Here is a 23366-nt window from a genome sequence, read left to right as displayed (position 1 = left end):
GCTTCTTGAGTTCCGCCAACTCATTGGGGCCCATTTTGTATGGCCGCTTTGAGATAGGAGTCTGTTCCGGGCTCTAGTTCAATGACGAACTCAACGGCCTTGTCGGGTGGCATACACGGAAGTTCTTCGGGAAAGACGTCGGGAAAGTCGCAAACCACCGGTATAGACTCAAGCTCCAGGAAGAGAGCTAGGATTCAAAGCGAAGAGCTGAACGGAAGGTGTCTCAGAAGGTGAATAGACTATGTGGCCTGTCGAAGTAGGAAGAGAAACTGAATGCTTGGCACAATCAATTACAGCTTTGTTGGCCTTCAACCAATCCATGCCGAGAATGACATCAATGTCCGAATTGCCGAGAGCTATGAGTGAAGCAAGAAACATATAGCCCCCGATGAGAATTTGATTCCCATGGCTTATCATGGAAGTTGCCATTTTTGCACCAGGAGATACGACCATGAGTTTGTTGGGCAAGGGATCAAGAGATAGCTCATGCATTTGTGCAAAACTTGAGGAGACAAAAGAATGTGATGCTCCTGTATCAAACAGAACTTTAGCAGAGACTGAGTTCACAAGCAAGTTGCCAAGCACAACATCAGATGCCTTTTCAGCTTGCACATTTGTGACATTGTTCACCCATACACTTCTTGTACCAGGCTTATTGTTATAGTTGAAAGCCTTGGGTTGTTGTTTCAGAAGCTTGTTTTGAGGGCAGTGGATTGAGACATGACCTGGTTCACCACACTTGAAGCATGCATTAGACGAAGGGCGAGGGACCATTGGTCTTGCAAGAACTTCAGAACTAGGCCTTTGCTGAGCATCAACACGGTGACTTTGCTTAGGTTGATTTCCAGACCTTTGCTGAACTTGAGAGCCCCTTGGAACAACAACAGGGGTGGGAGGGCGGGAAACAAAACCACTCGGTTCAGGCATGTAGGTGGGTTGTGCATGAGCTACATAGGGAACCCAAATCCTACGTTTCCGAGGAGGGATAGCGATTCTTTGAGGAAGAAGTTGCTTCACGAGAGCGCTTACGAGACTCTTCTAGCATTGCACGACCATACTCTTCTTGGAGCGCTGTGTTAACGAGCTCCTCGAAGGTATTGCACTTGACCAAGAGTATAGCATACTTGATCTCCGGATTCAGAGCCTTTGCGAAACATGGCTTGCTTTTTGGCATCCGTAGATACCTCATCTCCCAGCATAACGAGCCAGTTTTAAGAAAGCATCTCTATAAGCCAGCACAGTGTTGCTGCCTTGAGACAAATTGCAGAACTCTTCTCGCTTTCTCTCCATGATGCTGTCAGGGATGTGATGACGCTTGAAGAGTAGTTGAAACTCATCCCAGGTAATGATTGCATCTGGTGCTTTCATCAGCAGATGATTGTCCCACCATGCGGCTGAACCTCCACGAAGAAGATATGTCACATAAGGAACACGGTCCTCATCAGCCACATGTGTCACACTAATAGTCTTGTTCATCTCGCGTAACCAATCATCGGCATCAATTGGCTCGCGGTGACATCAAAAGTGCGCGGGTTGAGCTGGAGAAACTCTCGAATAGTGACACGTGCATTGCCACCATTGATTCTGTCTTGGCTTATGCTGCATCTGATTTAGGACTTGCGCCATTTTAACCTGAGCTTGGTCCACTTCGGGTGGAGGATCATCTTCACCACTCTCCATTACGAGTAAGGACACCAAGGTTAGCACAATCATGGATAATGAAAAACCCAATATTAGTGCTTAACGGGAACTTCAGAAGATAACAAGAGACATGACATAGCTATCATCAATGTACAAGAATTCAAGCACACGAGAGCTATCCATAGCATGTAGAAGGTTAGAACGATAGCAACAAGAATATTTCACAAATCTCGCAAGATAGTGATATGTAGCTATACATAAATTTTAGCATTAACAAGTGCCGATAACTTGGGTCGTGTGGGCACTTGTTATGCATATTGGAAGAGAACAACAAGGTAAAGAGCTTGACGAAACAACTCCGGAGAAGGAAGGTTGATGTATGCACCGGAACAAAGAAGTGGTCGAGATAGCACCAACACAACGGAGAGAGCATGTTGGCATGAAAATACCAACATTGCAAAGGAACAGATTATATGGTGGAAATTGATAACAGATGATATTGAAGCAACCATAGTACTTTCAAAAACACTTTTCCCTATGGCACTATGGTTTCCCCCAAACACGTCCAAACCTAGGTGAAACAAGATAAGAATAGAGTAAAACCGTTGCTCTTCCTCACCGGAGGGTGGGTGGGTGGGGTAAGAAATAAAAGCGAATTCCTACTCTCGCGCACAAGTTTTCCTATGTAGCTACTAAAATATGAGTTTCTAGACACAACTTCGTCCGCACGCAAAGGGGCTCCTAAAGGCAGTCCTGCTCCGATACCAAGTCCGTAAGCCCCGGGAGTAGGAAAACCCGGAGCGCGCGAGGTAAGAGGGGTTTATGTGCATGAGGTCACTACAAAGGACCGTGAGGTCGCCTCGCATTCCCAAGCATATGGGTAGGCCAAGCAACGGCTCGACACGCCCATGCACACAACACCCACCTCTAAGGCTCACGGTAGGCTTTCCAAGCCCGAGTGCTTCACCTTCCTGTGCACTTCACACATACACACACTGTGCACAGGATACGAGGGTAGAATACAGCTTGAATATCACAACATGACTATGTATGACACAAAAGATGGAAATAAGGTTCATCTATATAGCAACGCTCTAATGAGCAAGATCCAAATGACACTCAGAGGACACATGTCCCAACATTACATCATACATAAGATAGCCAAATAGTCTGGGTACAGACAAGAACCAAATGGGACTAAGAGTCCTGAAGATAATCAAGCGGTGTTCCCATAACCAACATGCCACAGTGCTGCTGCCTTAGGAACGATCCTGCTACGCAACGAAGTCGTCGTCCAGTGAACTCGACAAAGAAGCCACCGCGTCTTGCTCATCATCCGACGTACTGTTTGTCGAAAAGCGTGTTCGGAAAAAGAGGAAGAAAAACGAGGGTAAGTACCAATGGCACGTACTTGCGAGACTAGACCGGCTATGCTCGGCGGTGGGCGGTGTAAACTTCGCCGGCTATATGTGGAGTTTAGCGGCAGCAAAGCAACTAACCAATAGAGACACGCTACAACATTCGTCTATTAGAGAAGGTGAGAGAGCGCATAATCTAGCAGCCAAGAGGTATTGCATAGGCACACACACTTTTGAAAGAGTTTTATTAGCAAATTATTAGCAACAAGAAATAAGGTGTAAGTTGTTCTATGATCGAGTTTAACATCTCCAAGTCGTCCATAACCGCAGACACGGCTTATCGATAAGATTTCACCCTGCAGGATGCACTACGTACCCATACACGCATGTCCGAGCTTCACAAGCAAGGGTTTTGAGAAAACTTGCCGGCGAAACCTCGCATCACAACCCCTCCCTTCACCACAGACCAAGTCCAAGAAGCCACCTAACTAAGTTGAATCCGTATCGAAGTCCGGCGAAACTCCGAGGCGGACCTAGCTATGTGCGTCAGCGTACTAGGTGATCAGTGCCCAGCGGGATGACCACTTCGCAGCGGCTCCGCAACCTACGAGCGTGCAAGAGACAACGGGGTTACAAGGCACACGGCTTCCCCAAAAGTAACACCATATCATCGGACCACAAAGAAACAAGCTTGCACGCTCGGGAGAAACAAACGTTACGAAACTAATTGTGGCACTTGGACAGTGGAGGAAGTTCCGGTAATAGGTCGAGGGGGGTCCCAGTGAAACCTCCCACGTGTGGTTAGTGCGCTCAGTCTTGGATCAGAAAACAAGAACTCGTCCTAATTATAAAATTGGACACAAGTGAGCCATGGTAAAACCAAATATACGGTTGACCCACCGATGCCTCTTCTTATCCATTTTAATATTAACATTAGGGTGAGCCATGATTATCTCCAACAACGAGATATAGAGAGTAAAACAACTACCCAACAAGATATCCCGAACATTTCGAGATATCGACAAGACCCTAAACTCGCCTACGACTCGCAAAGCTGGCAAACATCAAACAACAGGTGGGGCGAGGAGGTGTAATTCGGTAATATAGGGTAACAGGTGGAATAGGACACGGGACACAACAGAATCGCAACATAGGGATAGAAATAGATCAAAAGAGCATGAAAATGTAAAATAGGTGAAGGGGTGGGCTCGCCTGTCAGATCAGAGGTAGAAGCACCGACACGATCCTCCAGGGGGTGCTCGTACTCTTGCTCGAACTGCTCTGCGTCGGTGTCTACTCGAGAAGAACCAAATAGCACATACAAGGAAATTGTAGCACAAATCAATACAAGTAAATGCGATGCGCAATATGATGCATGATGACATGGCAAGATGATGGGTGCAAACCAAAATTAAGTGGGGTGCTCACAATTCACATGAAACGATAAACACCCTCACATAACATTTAGTTCATATTGCAATTTTAATTTGGACAATTCAGGGATGATGCCAATGATTCATGATTATGTGATATTTGTATTCCTCGTATTTTGCTGATGCATTTAAGTACTCCCTCTGTTCCATTCTATAGTGCCTATTGTTTTTTGGCACGGAAATTAGCGCAAGAGTATTTTATACACAAGACCCCTAGCTGAACGATTTGAGATCAATGTAAAATTTGGGAAATCCATATCTTCCTAACTTACCATAACAATTTTGGGAGCTGAACGATTTGGGAGCTGAACGGGGAGGGGGTAATTGAAAAAAAGCTAAGCTAAAACCTTATATTCTGAAACAAATGCCAAAAATCTATAGGTACTATAGAAAGGAACGGAGGGAGTATAAAATTTGCACAATTTGGAGTTATAGAATAGGAGTTATGAATTATGCCATATTAACCAAATTAATTCAGATTTTAATTATGTCCAAATTTTAATTATTCAAAACCCAAAAATAAGTTCTTATTTGGAAGAGCATGAAAATCTGATCAAGATGGATATAAAGTTTGTCAAATTTGGATGTGTAGAAGACTAGTTTTGAAACATATGAAATATAGGCAGGGGCAAAACTGAATATCTGACAGTCGAAACTGAAACTGTGACAGTTGCTTTTACTGTAGAAGCGTTTCTGCACAGTTGTTAAAGTTACAACTGCGACAGATCTGGGAGTTGCTAGGTGAGGCTTTGATGTCGTTGAGCAAGAGGAACATGCCAAGATTTGAATGGAACTGGAATGGTTCAGTTTGGTGCACCGTGGAGACTACGGCGATCGTCGGAAAACGGGTCCATGTCACAGAGAAACTGTCGGAAACTGAAAAACTGTTTCCTGGACCTGACTTTGCACGAAGGTGGCGTCGTCTACAGCCGATGAAATTGAGTGCTTCTAAAACGAAAATTGTAGCCCTCACTCTCAGCTTTCCAAAGGTACCAAGAACTCGTGCTGGTGTTCCCTGTGCTAGCAGTGAGATGCGTCGGAAGACGGAGCCACGACACACACGACGAACAGCAAAAACTGCCAACATATTTTCGGGTGAACTTTGATTGACGATGGCGTCGCGAAAATTGCACCGTTTTGGATGATTCAAAAACTGAGATGTAGCCTGAGATGTTGTGCATCTAGAGGTACAAAGATCTCGTGCTGGAGAGGCTTGTAACGCCGGGTAAAGCGCCGGGAAGATGGTGCTGTGAGAAAACGAAAACTGGGTGTTTCATTTTCGTTTTCGGTTTCAAAACTTCCTCGATCTCGTTTTCCTTCCTCTCGTTTCTGCCTCGATCCGATGATGCTGTGGCATGCAGGGAAAGGAGAGGAAGGTGGGGTGCTCACCGAGGTTTGCTTGGTGTCGAGAGAGGGAGGCGGAGGAGGTGCTGGCCGGCGTAGACGAAGGGGACGGCCGGGCTGATGTTGGACAGGAAGAAGCTCGGCGTCCTTGTACTGGCCCTGCCGTCCTTGGAGCTCCGAGGAGGAGATGCAGGTCGAGGAGGGGACGACTGGGATGTGTCCCGTGCTCAGGTACCAGCGAGAGGGGTCATGGTACTCCTATGGCGGCGGTGGTGGCCGGCGGTGTGCTGCGTGGTTTGTCCAGGGAGAAGTGGCGGCGGCTTCTCAGCTTGGAGGAGGAAGAGAGGTAGGGTTTGGTCTGGAGTTGGTGCTGCTTAAGAGGGAGGCAGGGTGGCCGGTGGATGGAGAGAAAGAGGTGGCGTGGAGATCACAGGGAAAACATGGCCTGATATGGTCATGTCTCTCACATGTAAAGGGAGAGAGAGCAGGTACGTATGGCTATTTTTGGTGTAGATGGGCCGGTGTGAGAAGAGAGATGGGTCAAGGTGAGAAGATTAATAAGCTAGCCGGTTAGGTTTAGAGTTTTTCTTTTTATTTTCTTCTTTTTCCTCTTTGCTTCCAAAAACCTCTCAGATGTTTGTTAGAACCATTTTAAAAATAAAACTGAATGTGAAAAGGAGTAGAGAGAGATTGGTAAAATAATTTGTATGCAATAATATTTTATATGTAACCAAAACAAAAGTTGTGTTGATTAATTATAAAATAGAAGATATAGTAGATGGGGTTGAATAATAACCCATAAGGAAAAGAAATTTTGGCATGACCTTTAAAAGAGGAAGGTCAAGTGGTAGGAAATAGGTTTAGGCTTTGGCTTTTCTTGTAACATCACAAGTGGTGAGATGAAACAAAAGAGAGAGGGGGAAGAACAACACATAACATAAAGAGCAACAAAACCAAATGCAATTTGATAAAACCAAATGGTGACATGATATGACATGCATGATGTAAAGATGATGCATAAACATGGAAGGTAAAAAGGGTAGCTCACTTGGGATGTTACAACAATTCTCACACTCATGTATATTTGTATTGAAAATAGTTTGAGATAGGCCAAGATGGGTTTTATTGTACAAAACACGCATTTTCCATTTTTTAAATCTCATATTTGAATCCCTTAGTCTGTTTTTTACATAGGTGCCCTTGGTTTCTTGATACTACTCGGCTTTGCCCTCTCCCTCCACAAATTCTCTCACACGTGCAACATTGCCCCGATTGGTCTAGCCCATGTCACGTGGATCGTGCCCGCCGACCGTTGATCGTATGATCTAACGGGCGAGGATAACCCTCTCTCTCTCGTCGGCGGTTACCTTCCACTCTCTAAGTATGCTAAAGGGCGGTTTTCTGTATTTATTTTCACGCGCTAAAAATTATAAACTCTTTTAGGCATTAATTTTCACGCAAAAAATGATAAACCATCACCGATTTATTGTAGCCATAAATTTTCACGCAAAAAATGATAAACCGTCACCGATTTGTTGTAGCCATTAATTTTCACGAAAATCCCAAATGATAAACCATCACCGATTTGTTGTAGCCATTAATTTTGACGCAAAAAATGATAAACCATCACCGATTAGTTGTATCCATTACTTTTCACGCAAAAATTGATAGACAATTACCGATTTCTTGTAGCCATTACTATTCACGGTAAAAATGATAAACGAACCAATCTATCTATCTCTGTATTTGAGGTTTTGACCTGAAAACAAATGGGTATTATAAAGGGAAATAAAAGTTCAAAAAAATATAAAAACGAAACAATCTACCTATCTTTGTATAGAAGATCGTCTGTATGATTTTGAAGGTCATTTAGAGAAGGTAGAAAAAAATCCCTTTTGAGAAGGTCGAAAAAACCTAACTTGTTACAAAAGCTGGTTTCAGTGAGACCTAACCAAATTTGGCATACATTATGCCATATCTATAACAACAAGGAATATCTAAAAGGGAAAGTTTCACAAAATTTGAAATTTATGGCGAAAATGATGCCATAGATGATGCTTGTTTTTCGAGGTTTTGACCCGAAAATCAATTGGATATTATAAAGGGAAATAAAAAGTTCGAAAAATATAAAAACGAAACAATCTATCTATCTATGTATAGAAGATCAAGCTGTATGAAATTTGAGGTCATTTAGAGGAGGTAGAATAAATCACCTTGTTAGAAAAGCTGGTTTCGAGTGAGACGAAACGGCATGCGTTTAAGCAAAGTGATTTTTTCGAACATCTCCAAATGATCCCAAATTTGCCATACATGATGCCATACGTGTAACAACAAGGAACCCTATCTAAAAAGTGTCAAAAAAGTTTGCCCAACCGTATAGCTCTATCAAAAAGAACCTCACCATGGCGCTAGTATAATTTTTTTTTTTGAAACTAACTACTGCAGGGGAGTCCCCCACAGCCTTTTATTGCTCAAAACTGAAAGAAATATTTACAATATTTACAAGGGAAAATAAAAAGAGCACAACTAGAGTCTAACTATTTACAACAAGTTGTCAATCCATGATGACAAAATGGGGACAGTACTCTCTTTTACTCTATGCTTAAGTAGAGTAATATCAGAAAAGAAACCTTCCTTCCAATTTCTAAAGGTTGGTTGTATATCCTTGAAAATCTTATTATTCCTCTGCTTCCATATATTCCGAGCAAGCCAAGATAATAATCTCCACAAAACAGGGACCCTTAAAACGTTTCTTAGTATTTTTCAGCATTTCTGGTCCAGAACCTGATGCCCAATTAATTTGTAAGTATATCCAAACTCTGACACTAAAAGTGCATTCAAAGAATAAATGTGACCAATCCTCCAGAGCATCAGCAAAACATAAGACACAACTATGATCAGAGGTAACTTGCCAATGTCTTCTCCTTAACATATCTTTGGTGTTGATTCGATCATGTAATATAAGCCAGGCAAAGAATTTATGCTTAGAGGTACACTTGCTTTTCCATATCCATTGTGATGGAAAGTGTGAATTGATATGATGAAAACTCAATCTGTAAACTTGACTTGGAATAAAAGCACCTGATTTGTTGCTTGTAATAAGCCATTGATCATCCTGATCTGAGGTAACTACACCTGCTAGCATATGTTGAAGTGTTCTTAATTCAGTAGCAGACCTCAGCGAGAAATAGGCAGATGAAAAGCCTGTGCAGGATCAGTAATTTGCAATGCCTCTTTGACTGAGATGAATGTGTCCCTTGCAAAAGAAAAAAGTCTTGGAAAAATATCATGGAGTACCCCATCATTCCAATTATCTGACCAGAAAATAATAGTCTCTCCAGACCCAAGCTTACAATGTGTCAATTGTCTGTATAGCTCAAACAGTTTCATAATGTTCCTCCACCAAAATGAACCACAAACAGTGACAGCATGTGGTGCCTCTTTGTAGTAGTATGAATTCCTTATTAATTTGACCCAAGGAAGATCCACATTATTATAAAATTTATGGAGCTGCTTCATCATGAGGCATTTGTTCTGAATCTTCAGATTAATGATACCTAAACCTCCTTTATTCTTTGGTTTGCATATCATATCCCAAGAGGCTAGAGAGTGCACTTTCTCATCATCCTTTCTTTTCCTCCACAAGCAATTCCTTCTGGCTCTATCAATAACATCAATCACTCCATCTCGGTATATCCAATGTGCTAAGAAAATGAATAGGCATGGATGACAGAACTGAATTAACCAGTATTAATCTATCTCCATAAGACAAGAATGATGCTTGAGGCGAGTAAGCCTTCTTTCAACTCTATCGGTGAGTGGAGAGAGATCCACGATTGTTGGTTTAGTTGTGCCCATAGGAATACCAAGGTATGGAAATGGCATGGAGGCAATATTACATTGTATCTGTGCTGATAGTGCCTCAGCTTCTAATTGGGAAATATTGATTGGTATGAGTGAAGACTTGTGATAATTAACTTTAAGACCAGTGAATGCTGTATACTCCCCAAGTACCTCTTTCAATATCTGTAATTGCTCAATCTCAGCAGGTAGCATAATAATAGTGTCATCTGCATATTGCACTATAGGGTAATCATTACTTCCTCTATTTGGAATTGGTGCCTTTAATCTCCCTTCTCTGTATGCATGATTGACATAACTTTGTAAAAGATCCCCACCAAGAACATATAAAAGAGGAGATAAAGGATCTCCCTGTCGACCCCTCTTACGCATACAAAAGTTTTACCAGGAACCCCATTCAACAGAATTGCGAGATGAACCGAGAAGAAAGAATCTCAATCACCCAATTAATAAATATTGGATCAAACCCTTTAAGTTCCATTATCTTGATAATGGCTTTGTGTTCAATTGTATCAAAGGCCTTCTCAAAATCTAGCTTTAACACAATAACTTTCCTCTTAGATTTGTGGCATTGATGTAGATATTCAAAAGTCCATGCTAAACAGTCTTGAATAGTTCTACCCCTTATGAACCCATACTGGTTTTCATGAATGCATCTTGTAATTTGAACCTGAAGTCTGTTAGCAGCCAACTTTGTCAGAAATTTCAGACAAGTATTTGTCAGTGAGATTGGTCTAAAATCATTCACTGTATAATTTTGGGCTTAGTTACAAACTTTCGTTACCTAACCTTCAACACGAAACTTGTTTCAAATCACTTTTAGCGTACAAGAAACAAATCCCTCTTTGATTCGAGCACCACAGCCTCCAAACTTTGTCGATGCCGATATCGGCATGGTCAGAACGGCTATGCTCGACGCCACTGCTAGGTCACCGTCGGGATGCACCCTCAATGCCGTCCCCTCATTCGATCACTGACACACCAGAGATACCGCCGAGGTCAATGCCGAACGTACATGCTGATGCCAATGCCGAACATGCATCCACGCCAACGTGGGCACGGCCACGCCGCCCCGCTATGCTAGACGCCACAGACCACCGCGAGGTCTTTCCCTTCGCCACCACACTCTTCTAGCACCCATCTATACACGCCAGAAAGGAGAGACACTAGTTTTCTCTACATTGCTCGCGTTCGTGTCGGACACGGTCGATCAAAGTTTTGAGGTAGTCGTCGATGTCGTCGACCATTTCTTCTCTTCTTTGCATGGTTAAACGCGTCTAGTTCATATCTATCTAATGCGTCCGGGTCTCGCCTCATGCAGTTCTTTGTGGACGTCGATCTCATCTCGGCACCCCGCAGGCCACCTCCTCCGTGCCATCGCTGTAGAGCTCCGTTTAAAAATCTTATTCCTACCCGTGTATTGCCCCTTGTATCAGCGCCATGGCCCACTTGTCATTCGATATACCGAAGCCCCACTCGTGCGTGTTTTGGTCGTGGATACGACGATGCTTACGGTCAAACAAAGATGGATGGTCCGACGTGTCTTTGCGGGCTCTACGTGGCCCCACTAGTCGGAAGATAACGGTCAACCGTCGGGCAACCGGCCGTTATAGCATCCGTGATGGTTTCAGACAAGGTCTTGGGGAAAACTGAGGAAAAACTAAGGAGCTGGGGAAAACTGAGCACAACTAAGGAACCGAGGGCACGAAAATAGAAATCCCTTATTTTTATTATATAGAGTATATATTACACTCATATACGTATACTCTAACATGGTGAGCCATCCCCAACGTACGGGTCGCATCCAACCTTGGCAGGTTAAAGATAGTTATCTCTGATTGCTTGCAACTGTTTAACCTCCCTGATTTCATCCTACAACGTGAAGATCGGGCGCCCATCAAGCGTGAACTCCTCCAATGGGTTCGTGCCTATGACGCGACCACACATCGGTGAACATGCGTCGCTGGCAGCATCTCATTGAACGAGGCTAACATCGCCGCCCACTGTCCCAGGAACTCCTCTGGGTCATCCGCTACCTGTAATCGAAACTGGCTGACAGAGTACTTCGGTTGCGGTGTCCACTGCGCTTCGTGCTTCGGCTTCTTCGTGCATGAAGATCCTCCGGCCTCCTCCTCCCTGTTTGTCCTAGCGAGGCGAAGCCTCCCAGTCGGCAGCAATGCCGCTGGATCGAGGACGTAGAGGCCTCCGCCGCTCCTCGGTGTGACAGCAGAGGAAGCCCTCGAGGAGGAACTCGGCGAAGAAAATTACGGCGATGACGCGGGTGCCATCCTGCGCAGTGCCCAAAACTAGGGTTCGTTCCGGTGCCACCCACCAGATTATACGCGCCACGGTGTTTTTGTTCGCCGACGATGAGATGTTGCCGCTGTACCCCTGAGCTTCATCTGGCGGGTTACTGGAACAAGGAATTCCACGTGAAGGGTCCCAGCTTGGCCTGAGCTCCATTTGGCGGGTCGCCGGAAGAAGGACTTCCACGTGACGACGTTGCTCCGGCGTGAGCTCACCGTATTAGTGCTGCTGGATCATCACCACCCGCGCAACATCATGCGGCTCTAACATAATGGGGATGCCGCCTGCGTTGAGCCACCACTCGCCCATCGTTCGCATGTTTGGCGAGGCGATGTACCCCATCTCGTACAAAGCACAAACCTCCCCTTCGTACAGGGTGCGGCAATCGATGACGTTCACGGCGGCGATATGTGCCTTGTAGCGCTCAACCATGACGGGGCTAGGGTTTGGGCGAGTAAGGGGAGAAGTGGAGCGCCGAGAGCGTGCGGATGTAGAGCGGCTCGTGTTCTTCCATGTAGAAACAAAGGTGATGTAAGTGCCGTGAATTGTCGAGCTGTTTGGGCATTTACGTTGTCGTGTACAATGGATTGAACGTGTTGGTTGCTCGCATGCCTACTGTTGAAAAAGATGGCCGCAACCATAATTTGGCGCGGGAGATGAGGGACGAGAGAGAAGATGATTCACGTCGCTACCAAGTGCGTCCCGTCACAAACACACGTCCCCCTCCTGCCTCCCTGGTTTGGGTGCGGCCTGAAAGAGATGAATAGGAAACATGCTCCACCATGGGCGGAATTTTGGGCCAGACTCCCCAAAGCAGTTTTGGAAGAATCTAGGGTGGGGTTGATTGGAGATGCTCTAAAACTTATCTGAAAGTGAAGCACTTGTTGTTACAATCAGAAAAGAATACTTATTAGACTGCTCATAGTGGGAGTAACATAGGTAGTAACATCACACATATCAAGGCATTTTGATGACATAGCATACTAATAAATGAACAAAGAGAGTGAGGTGGTAACTAGCTATGTTACCATAACATCACACATCTCAAAGCAATATGAGTCTACAACATAATTAATAATACATTGCATGACACCACATCTAAGTTACTACTCACTATGAAGGTAATAACTTAAACTAGTAACATAACATATGTTACTAGTCTAAGTTACTCTCCACTATGAGCAGCCTTAGGGTGTCGGTACAGTACAAATCTTACCAATCCCATTAGCATTGGAGTGCCATCCTTATCAACTCCTTGTGTCGTATCCGATGCGTCACTAGGAGCTGATCTTCTCCAACATGTTGCTCCCTCCACCCGAACAGATTCATGAACCATGGTACTACGTAGTACACTTAACTAAATATTTAATTAAGCCACGTAATTAACTAACATTGGACCCCTGGTCCAAGAAAGGGTCACTTAGAGCATCTCCAGTCGCGTCCCCCAAACCGTCCCCCAAAGCGATTTGGGGCGCGCCGGACAAAAAAAGCATTCCAGCCGCGTCCCCCAAAGCCCATTTTTGTCCGGCGCGGCCCGATACGGTGTCCGGCGCCCGAGCCCGTCCCCGTCCCACAGGGGACGCTCCGGGGACGCCGGACACAACGAAACGCGAGGCCAACCGACACGGGCCCGACGCGTCAGCGGCACGGAAGGCTAAAACCCCGTCGCCTACCTTTGGTCAAGCGACGTTAATGGCGTCCCTGTTTTCCCGGGCGACGCGAGGGACGCGTCTCGTCGTGCATGGCCGCGTGGCCGTCCGCGCCGGAGTTATTGCGTGCAACCACCGGCTGCCGCCGCTGTTTTAAGACGCCCTCCGGTTATCGCCGCTCATCATAATCCTTCTCGTCGCCGCCGCCTCCCCTTCCCGGATCCTCTCCTCGCCGCTCAAAAAATGTCGAGCTCGTCCTCCCGCAAGATCGCCGCGGCGAACGGCTTCGGCCGCGGCGGCCTCACCGTGGCGGAGGCGTGGGCGCCGCACCACGCCCGGTATCCGGTCCCGCCGGACATGCGGCTGCGCAAGCGGCGGCGGGCCGGAAGATGGCCGTGAACGGCATTGGCGTTCCGCCGCCGCCGGCCGCGCACGCGAGCAATGGTGGGGACGCCATCAAGGCCCGTCGGGCTCAACTCACCGCCGAGGAGCGGGCGGATCCGACATGGGCGGCCAAGGACAACGACGGTCGGTGGGTCACGTACTTCAAGGCCAAGTACGACGTCGAGATGCACAACACCACCGGCCTCATCGGCGGGCCCAACGGCTGGAACAGGGAAGGCCGCGCCCGTTGCAGGGCGTTCGGGCGCACCCTCGAGAACGTCATCCGCGGCCTCCGCAACGGCGCTCCAAGGCCGGAGATGCCGTCGTCGCCGCCGCCGTCTCCTCAATGGCAGCCGAGGAGGACGACGTACTCGTCCTCCTCGCACTCTTCTTCCTCGGGACCGGCGCGATCGACGCCGTCCTCGTCGTACCGGTCGGCGCCGTACACCGTTCCCAAACGGGAGGTCAGGGAGGAGCCGGCGACGCCCGTCAACACGAGGCGTGGCGGCGGCGGCGGCGGGCGGCGCGCCGCGCCCGAGCCGGAGGTGAAGGAGGAGCCGGAGGAAGCGTCGCAGCGGCGGCTGGCGGCGGAGTACGAGCGGCGGCTGCGGCTCATCGCCGGCAGCCGACGACCCCGAGGATCGCCTGGGGCTGCGGGCGGCGTTCTTGGCGTCCATGGACGACAAGGACGCTCGGAGGGGCAACTCGGACGCGGCGATCGCCATGTCCATCCGCGACTCCGGCAAGCCGGCCGGTGGACCTCACCGACGACGGCGAGCGCGGACCAAGCGGCTTGGTGAAGGACGAGCCCGTGGACGAGCCCGTCGACGAGCGCGTCAAGCGAGGAGGTCGTCACCGACGAGATGTACAACTTCCGGCAGCACTACGACACCTCCGCCGCCGCAAGTGGTTCTAGATTAGGTTTAGTTTTAAAGTTAGTCAAATTTCGTTCGAATCTATGTAAGTTTGGACGAATCTAATCGAATCTAGTTAAGTTTAAAATTTGCGAAATTTTGTTTGGGGACGCAACTGGGGAGCGACGTCCCCCAAACGCGGCACGAACGAAACACGTCCCCCAAACGCGCAATCCGGCGCGGTTTGGGGGACGGTTTGGGGGACGCGACTGGAGATGCTCTTAATTGCTCCCCCAATCAGCATTGGCCATGGCCCGAGATAACCACACCCTTGAGTGCTTGACCGAACCACCAGCAGCAGCAATCATTCTTGCCCAGGGGGTCAAGTGCGGAGATAAGGTTTTCCCGGCCCCACCCCGCAGCATCCCAAACAAAACCAAACCAGGGAGCCCCTTGATTTCCTTGGGACAAACCCCCGGCCCCACAAATCCACTGCGCCTCGAGAAAATATCCGTTCCATCCCGGATTGAAAAAATCTCCCGCTGCCATGTCGGCCTCGTCCACGACGGGACCCACCTTTCAGCCGGTAAACGCTAGCCTGCTGGACCGGGGCGCAGTGCCCGAAGGCTGGCGGTGCTTCCGGATATTTTTCCGTGGGCCCAGGCTCGGGAGGAACCCGTCTGGCCTCGTGCCACAAGAAACGCACCCATGACACTTTCACCTTAGAGTGACATGTGGATACCCACCAGCACTTAGCCCCACCTGTTAGCGAGTAGTACGTCGAAACCTTGTGCGCTTTCGGCGGGTACGCGAGAGGTCCACTGGATCACGCTGAAGGTTGTGCCGCCCGCTGCCACGCGGGCCCAGCGTACTGTTCCTCGTCATCTTCCCCCTTTGAGAGAGGCAACAAAAGGTGGAGCGCGGCCCGGATTAGAGTTGGACTCGGCAAAAGCGCGGCAGAGAAATCCTAATCCGGAGCTTAACAAGGGGAAATCATCCTAATCCACTCCAACACTCAAATCCCATCACCCGAGGAGGAGGGAGGTTTAGGTAGGGTTCGATCGCTTCTCGCGCGCACGTAGACGAGGAGGAGGAGGAGGAGGTCCGAGGGCCAGGGGGAACTAATTCGTCGATGCGCAAGTTCCAGGAGTCTGTCAAGGCTCTCGAGGCCGACATCGACCACGCCAACACGCTGTGAGTGTCCCGATTTTGAGCTCAATTTTGGATGTGGATGTCCTTCTTCTACTGATTGGGCTTGCCTTCTCTGCTCCTTTGTGCGCAGGGCGTCCGAGTTCCTCAGGGACTACGACGGCTCCGTCATCCAGATGCGGATGGCATACAGCGCCGTCGCGCATTTTCTCGTGCAGTGGACGGACTGCAGGCTCGCCAGCGCGCTAGGACTCCTCAAGATCATGATATTCAAGGTGTGTGTACTAACTCGCTATCTCCGTTGCAAAGTCGCAAGTGTTCACTTCGTGCGGTGCGGAGTATTTACTTAATTTTGATTGAATTTCCAATCCTCCGCACGCAGGTGTACCCGGATGATGGCACCACCAGTATGCCGGCTTGGGAGAGGGAGGCCAACATCAGAGAGTTCTACGGTAGGCACCTCTCAAATCCTCCAACCGAAACCTTGTTTCCTCCTTCCTTGTGTTCTGAATTTTTCGTGTTGCCTGACCGCAGGTGTTCTGTTCCCGTCGTTGCTTCAGCTGCCGAGCGGGATCACTGAACTGGACGACAAGAAGCAGAAGAGGCTATGCGTCGACAGGTTCCGGAGAAGGGATGCCGGTTTCTCGCAGCTGGATTTGGAGAGGGAGCTCGAGTGCGGCATTTGCCTCGAGGCCAACGCCAAGATCGTGCTGCCCGACTGCACGCACTCGCTCTGCTTGAGCTGCTTCGAACATTGGTACCAAATCCAGCTCTTATTCTCACTCGTGCGATTGCCTGCGAAAGAGTTTGTTTTGCTACTAGTTTAGGTGTTGTCACTCAAGTAATATTACATCTGCTCTGTACTAAATTTTCTATTGAGCTGGAGCTTTGAGCAATCTTGGTGTGACAACAATGAGTCTTTATAGTTGAACAATCTGTTTCGTTTTGGTTGCACTACATGAGGCCTCGGCTTAGACAAGTTGGCAACTTTTTGTAGCTCAACAATGCAGACTATGCCAAAACATTTAGTTGCTCCACATTATCATTATGTTCTGTCAATAAATTTGTTTCTCAGCTCAGTGCTTTGGCAAAGATTTCCCTCAAGGATAATTAGTGTGCTTGTTTTTCATCCAGCGCATCAACTTCCTGCCTCTAAAAAACTTCCTGCCTAACTTGTCACATCCTGCATTTTATCGTCCCACACGACTACTAGACTGCTTACGCCGTTTGATTACCATAATAACAAGGTTCACTCTTATCGCAGGAATTCCAAATCACAGTCGTGCCCCTTTTGCCGTGCCTGCCTCCAGAAGGTGAAGCCCAGCAGTTTGTGGGTTTACACCGATGATCGTGATGTTGTGGACATGGATGCCTTGACTAGGGAAAACATTAGACGACTGTTTATGTACATAAATAAGCTACCACTTATAGTCCTCCATGTTGTTGACCTTGACATTTACGAGTACACTACAAAATAAAATGCCATGCTCCATACCTGATTGTACACTAAATTTCATCCACTGTTTTCTAGTTGATTCCTCAGTATGGGCTTGCTGATATCTGACCAGTCGATAGGACCCATTGAGTAGTATGTTGCTGCACATACAGATTTGACTTGAAATAAAAAGAGGCAAAATAAAATGGAAAGCAAGCGGCCCTGTAGCTCAGTTGGTTAGAGCGTTGGTCTTATGAGCCGAAAGTCGCGGGTTCGAGCCCCGCCAGGACCATTGAATCCTTCGGTCGAAAAATTTATTTTAATTTTGTCTTGTCATATTGCTGACAAAATATGTCCAGAGCCTTTTACATTTTTTGTACTCCCTCCATCCGGGTTATAAATATGGCGCCTACGTTTAGATCCTTAATTATATATAAAAAGGATGACTCAAATTTAATGTGGTTTCCAACTTTACTATATCAGAATCATTTTCACATATTCGCATGAGCTCTTTCATAATTTTAAATCACGATATCCCAAATTTATATCAGCATGATCTAGTAAAGACATAAAATATGTATGCACAAACTATAACCCGGAGTAGATTAACTCTTAGAGAGTACATGCAGGTGGTTGTTGGAGGGTGACAAGTGAGGGCTCGTAAATGTTTACTGCTGAATTAAAAAACTAGAAAGGCATGACTAGCATCTAAAGATAACATTCATGCACCTTAGGAGCTCCATCCAGGGCCTCTCAATCATGACCGTCTATTTCGGTGACGTGGCGCGTTCAGAGCCGTCGAACTTCCCGATCGGGCGATCTTGGCCGTTGAATGGGGTCTGGAAACTGCTGACATGGTCCCAGCCGTCCAATCCTCGCATCTCCTTTTCACCGCCCGGGGCGTACCCGCCCAGCCACTGACAAGGGACCTGCTTTCCACGGGGCCCGGCAGTCAGCGAGTGGGTGTACGTATACTGCCTGTGTGCATGCAACCGAACAGTAACGCGCGGTGGCTGTGGACGTATTTCAGCTTCCCAACTAGGGGCATTTTCGACTTTTCTTGCTTCATTTGCTGGGGGAAGGACGGGGAGAGGACGACGATGGCGATGCGTGGCGATTTCCACTTCGTCGCCGGGTACAGGGTAGGGTGGTCATGGCCGGCGATGAAGGGCCCCTCCTCCTCATCCATGGAGAGAGAGGGATCCTATCCTCTCCCGTTCCCATCCTTTCTCTCTCCTTTTCTCCCCAACTCTAGGGTTTCTCATTGGCGGCGGCGTGAGTAGGCAGAGGTGGAAGGGCAGCGACGGATTTCGACCGGCGGCGACGAGGAGGGGGCCGAGGTGGATGTGAGCGACGGAGGGAAGCTGGAGCCAAGGTGGGAGGTAACGCACGGCGCGGGTCATCGCTCGGTCAAGGTTGCGTGCAGGCAGCACGGAGCTTGAATGGCAAGAGGCGGCGTCCCGAACACGACGGCGGCCTCCTCTGCCCCGACTCCAATCGCGGCGTGCTGCTCCGGATTTGCAGCCCGAACCTCCGCCGGATGCCACCGGGAGTGCCGCCGCCGGCATCATCGTCCCCAACTGCTGCTGCCACACCCGCCCCTTCTTCTCCCTCCGTGGATCCCCTCGGACAAAGGTGAGTCTCATCTCCCTCCTCACCCCTGTTACCCAACATGCTAGTTATCTTTATCGGAGAGACACCACTAGTGAACTGTGGACCCCGGTCCATTCTTTACATCTGAAATACAATCTACTGCAATACTTGTTCTTTACTGTTCTTCGTAAACAAACATCATCTTCCACACTATACGGTTAATCCTTTGTTTATAGCAAGCCGGTGAGATTGACAACCTCACTGTTACGTTGGGGCAAAGTACTTTGATTGTGTTGTGCAGGTTCCACGTTGGCGCCGGAATCCCTGGAGTTGCGCCGCACTACACTCCTTCACCAACAACCTTCACGTGCTCCTTGACTCCTACTGGTTCGATAAACCTTGGTTTCTTACTGAGGGAAACTTGCTTCTATACGCATCATACCTTCCACTTGGGGTTCCCAACGGGCGTGTGCTTTATGCGTATCACCTTCCCCTCCGTCTGTCCCAATTTCTGTCACTTTGGGGCCTCGGGTTCCGGACAGCAATATGTGTATACAACTTGCAGGTAAGATCATAAAACAATGAATATCATCATGAATCAATAACATCTTCAGATCTGAAATCATGGCACTCGGGCCCTAGTGACAAGCATTAAGCATAACAAGTTGCAACAATATCATAAAAGTAGCAACAACGGATACTAGGCACTATGCCCTAACAATCTTATGGCTATTACGTGAACAATCTCATCCAATCCCTACCATCCCCTTCAGCCTACGAGCGGGGAATTACTCACACATGGATGGGGGAAGCATGGATGGTCGATGGAGAGGCGTCGGTGGTGATGATGGCGATGATCTCCTCCAATTCCCCGTCCCGGCAGGTGCCGGAACGGAGTTTCGGTCCCGAGATGGAGTTTCGCGATGGCGGCGGAGTTCTGGATGTCTTCTGGAAATATGGTCGAACCCCCGTGCGTTTTTAGGTCGAAAGCCTTAAGTAGTCCAGAGGGGACCGTCGGGGGCTGGCCGAGGCGACGCCACCATAGGGCGGCGCGCCCCCCTTCCTGGCCGCGCCGGCCTATGGTGTGGGGGCCGTGGGCCTCCCCCAGGCTTGTCCTTCTGGCTCCGTGAATCTTCTGTGAAAATAGGCCCATTGCAATTATTTCCGGGGATTTTCCTGAAAGTTGAGTTTCTGCACAAAAATAAGACACCAGGGCAATTCTGCTGAAAACAGTGTTAGTTCGTGTTAGTTGTATCCAAAATACACAATATAGAGGTAAATCAATAGCAAAAGTGTTCGGAAAAGTAGATACGTTTTGGACGTATCATATATCGACACCAACGGCGCGGTCTCGATGATTCAAAAGGCTAGGCCATCCAATAGAGCTCAAAAAGCGATTTCGCGCCAAGTTTTTATGGCAGAGAAGATGCCGCCACCTACAATAGAGTATCTAAACTGGTCGGGACAGGACATTGGTTTTACCATTGCGGATCACCCGCAGCAAGTTCCTCGACCAGGGCAATCAGCCTTAATCTTACCTGCAGTGATCGCAGGGTTCGACGTGTCGAGAGTCTTTATAGATGGCGGCAGCAGTCTAAACCTTATGTACGCAGATACATTGAGGAAGATGAACATATCCCTGGCAAACTTAAAACCAACGGATACACGTTTCCATGGTATTACACCAGACAAGCCAAGTTATCCATTGGGGAAGATCAATCTCGACGTTCAGTTCGGGACCCGAGAGAATTACAGAATCGAGAGGCTGGAATTTGAGGTCGTGGATTTTCCATCACAGTACCATGCTTTATTGGAACGACCCGCATATGCTAGATTCATGGCAGTACCCCACTACACGTACTTGTTGTGGAGGCTCCCCGGACCCAAGGGACCAATTACGGTGAAAGGAAGTTTTGCGCTAGCGGATAAGTGCGACAAGGATTTCCATCGCCTGTCGGAAACTTTCGGGATGCAAGCAGAGTATATGGCATCAAAACTGACAACAGACTACGATGTGTTGCCTGACGTCGGGAGGCCGGTTAAAGAACCAACCTTTGATACTACAAGAACTCGAAGGAAGTACAGATACACCCGACAGATCCCAAAAAGACGACACCATAGGGCGGCGCGCCCCCCTTCCTGGCCGCGGTGTGGGTGCCGTGGGCCTCCCCCAGGCTTGCCCTTCTGGCTCCGTGAATCTTCTGTGAAAATAGGCCCATTGCGATTATTTCCGAGGATTTTCCTGAAAGTTGAGTTTCTGCACAAAAATAAGACACGAGGGCAATTCTGCTGAAAACAGCATTAGTTCGTGTTAGTTGTATCCAAAATACACATATTAGAGGTAAAACAATAGCAAAAGTGTTCGGGAAAGTAGATACGTTTTGGACGTATCAACTCCCCCCAAGCTTAGCTTATTGCTTGTCCTCAAGCAATTCAGTTAACAACTGAGTGCGATAAAAGAACTTTCACGAACACATTTGCTCATATGATGTAAATATTCTCATGATATGGACGAGTACTTAGGCAATTCATAATAAGATACATGCAAATAAAGTCATCTAATAGTTATGTCGATCATGAAAAAGATACCAACAAACTAATAATAAGCATCATGAAACACTTCTATAAGCAGGATTGCAATGCTCATAAAAAGATATGATAAAGTGGTATCTCGCTTGCCCGTATTTGTACAGCAAAACATAAATGCCCAGGCACCTCTGAATTTCATGGAAAGACTAGAAGTAAAGAGTATCAAAGATAAAAGCAACAAAAGTTATACTACAGTTAACCATATTCTGGGACAAGCATATTATACTAAGAATGATAGTTATGCTCTCAGGAAGGTGCTCAAAGAAAGGATGGTGACTCAACATAAAAGTAAAAGATTGACCCTTCGCATAGGGAAGCAGGGATTAACATGTGCTAGAGCTTTTCATTTTTTTCTAAAGACAGAAGTAAAATTGTTTTGAGAAGTGTTTGTTGTTGTCAACGAATGGTAGTGGGCACTCTAACTACCTTGTCAACCAGACTTTCAAGAGCGGCTCCCATGAAGGACGTTATCTCTACCAGCAAGGTAGATCATCCCTCTTCTCTTTTGTTTACACATGTATTTTAGTTTCATTCTGGATGACACTCCCCCAACCTTTGCTTACACAAGCCATGGCTAACCGAATCCTCGGGTGCCTGATACGTCTCAAACGTATCTATAATTTCTTATGTTCCATGCTACTTTTATGATGATACTCACATGTTTTATACACATTATATGTCATTATTATGCATTTTCCGGCACTAACCTATTGACGAGATGCCGAAGAGCCAGTTGCTGTTTTCTGCTATTTTTGGTTTCAGAAATCCTAGTAAGGAAATATTCTCGAAATTGGACGAAATCAATGCCCAGGGGCCTATTTTTCCACGAAGCTTCCAGAAGTCCGAAGAGGAAACGAAGTGGGGCCACGAGGTGGTGACACAACAGGGTGGCGCGGCCCAAGCCCTGGCCGCGCCGGCCTATTGTGTGGGCCCCTCGTGACGCCCTCTGACTTACCCTTCCGCCTACATATAGTCTTCGTCGCGAAACCCCCAGTACCGAGAGCCACGATACGGAAAACCTTCCAGAGACGCAGCCGCCGCCAATCCCATCTCGGGGGATTCAGGAGATCGCCTCCGGCACCCCGCCGGAGAGGGGAATCATCTCCCGGAGGACTCTTCATCGCCATGATCGCCTCCGGATTGATGTGTGAGTAGTTCACCCCTGGACTATGGGTCCATAGCAGTAGCTAGATGGTCATCTTCTCCTAATTGTGCTATCATGTTCGATCTTGTGAGCTGCCTATCATGATCAAGATCGTCTATTTGTAATCCTACATGTTGTGTTTGTTGGGATCCGATGGATATTGAATACTATGTCAAGTTGATTATCAATCTATCATATATGAGTTGTTTATGTTCTTGCATGCTCTCCGTTGCTAGTAGAGGCTCCGGCCAAGTTGATACTTGTGACTCCAAGAGGGAGTATTTATGCTCGATAGTGGGTTCATGCCTCCATTAAATCTGGGACGAGTGACGGAAAGTTCTAAGGTTGTGGATGTGCTTGTTACCACTAGGGATAAAACATCGATGCTATGTCTAAGGATATTTGTGTTGATTACATTACGCACCATACTTAATGCAATTGTCCGTTGCTTGCAACTTAATACCGGAAGGGGTTCGGATGATAACCTCGAAAGTGGACTTTTTAGGCATAGATGCATGCTTGGATAGCGGTCTATGTACTTTTTCGTAATGCCCCGATTAAATCTCATTGTACTCTTCATGATATATGTATGTGCATTGTTATGCCTTCTTTATTTGTCAATTGC

The 23366-nt window shown here is 47.5% G+C and overlaps 1 protein-coding gene and 1 non-coding gene across 2 annotated transcripts; both read left to right on the top strand.

Annotated features, from left to right (window-relative positions):
- Window positions 1-15736: 15736 nt before the first annotated feature.
- On the top strand, window positions 15737-17491 carry LOC124650561 (E3 ubiquitin-protein ligase AIRP2-like). The gene is made up of 5 exons (XM_047190071.1): window positions 15737-16025; window positions 16114-16255; window positions 16363-16432; window positions 16515-16737; window positions 17245-17491. The coding sequence occupies exons 1-5, from the start codon at window positions 15964-15966 to the stop codon at window positions 17456-17458; spliced, it is 711 nt and encodes a 236-aa protein (XP_047046027.1). The 5' UTR covers window positions 15737-15963; the 3' UTR covers window positions 17459-17491.
- A 142-nt stretch (window positions 17492-17633) lies between these two features.
- On the top strand, window positions 17634-17707 carry TRNAI-UAU. Its single transcript has one exon. It is a non-coding gene; the product is annotated as a tRNA-Ile (tRNA).
- Window positions 17708-23366: the final 5659 nt, after the last annotated feature.

This window comes from Lolium rigidum, chromosome 4, assembly GCF_022539505.1.
Source record: "Lolium rigidum isolate FL_2022 chromosome 4, APGP_CSIRO_Lrig_0.1, whole genome shotgun sequence".
NCBI classification, from domain to species: domain Eukaryota; kingdom Viridiplantae; phylum Streptophyta; class Magnoliopsida; order Poales; family Poaceae; genus Lolium; species Lolium rigidum.
Note: the sequence above shows the minus strand (reverse complement) of the source record. Positions and strands in the feature narration are given on the sequence as shown.

Coding starts and splice junctions, on each gene's coding strand:
- LOC124650561 (XM_047190071.1), top strand. CDS start 15,964: ATGCGCAAGTTCCAGGAGTCTGTCAAGGCTCTCGAGGCCGACATCGAC. Junction 16,026..16,113: donor ATCGACCACGCCAACACGCT/GTGAGTGTCCCG, acceptor CTTTGTGCGCAG/GGCGTCCGAGTTCCTCAGGG. Junction 16,433..16,514: donor CAACATCAGAGAGTTCTACG/GTAGGCACCTCT, acceptor GCCTGACCGCAG/GTGTTCTGTTCCCGTCGTTG.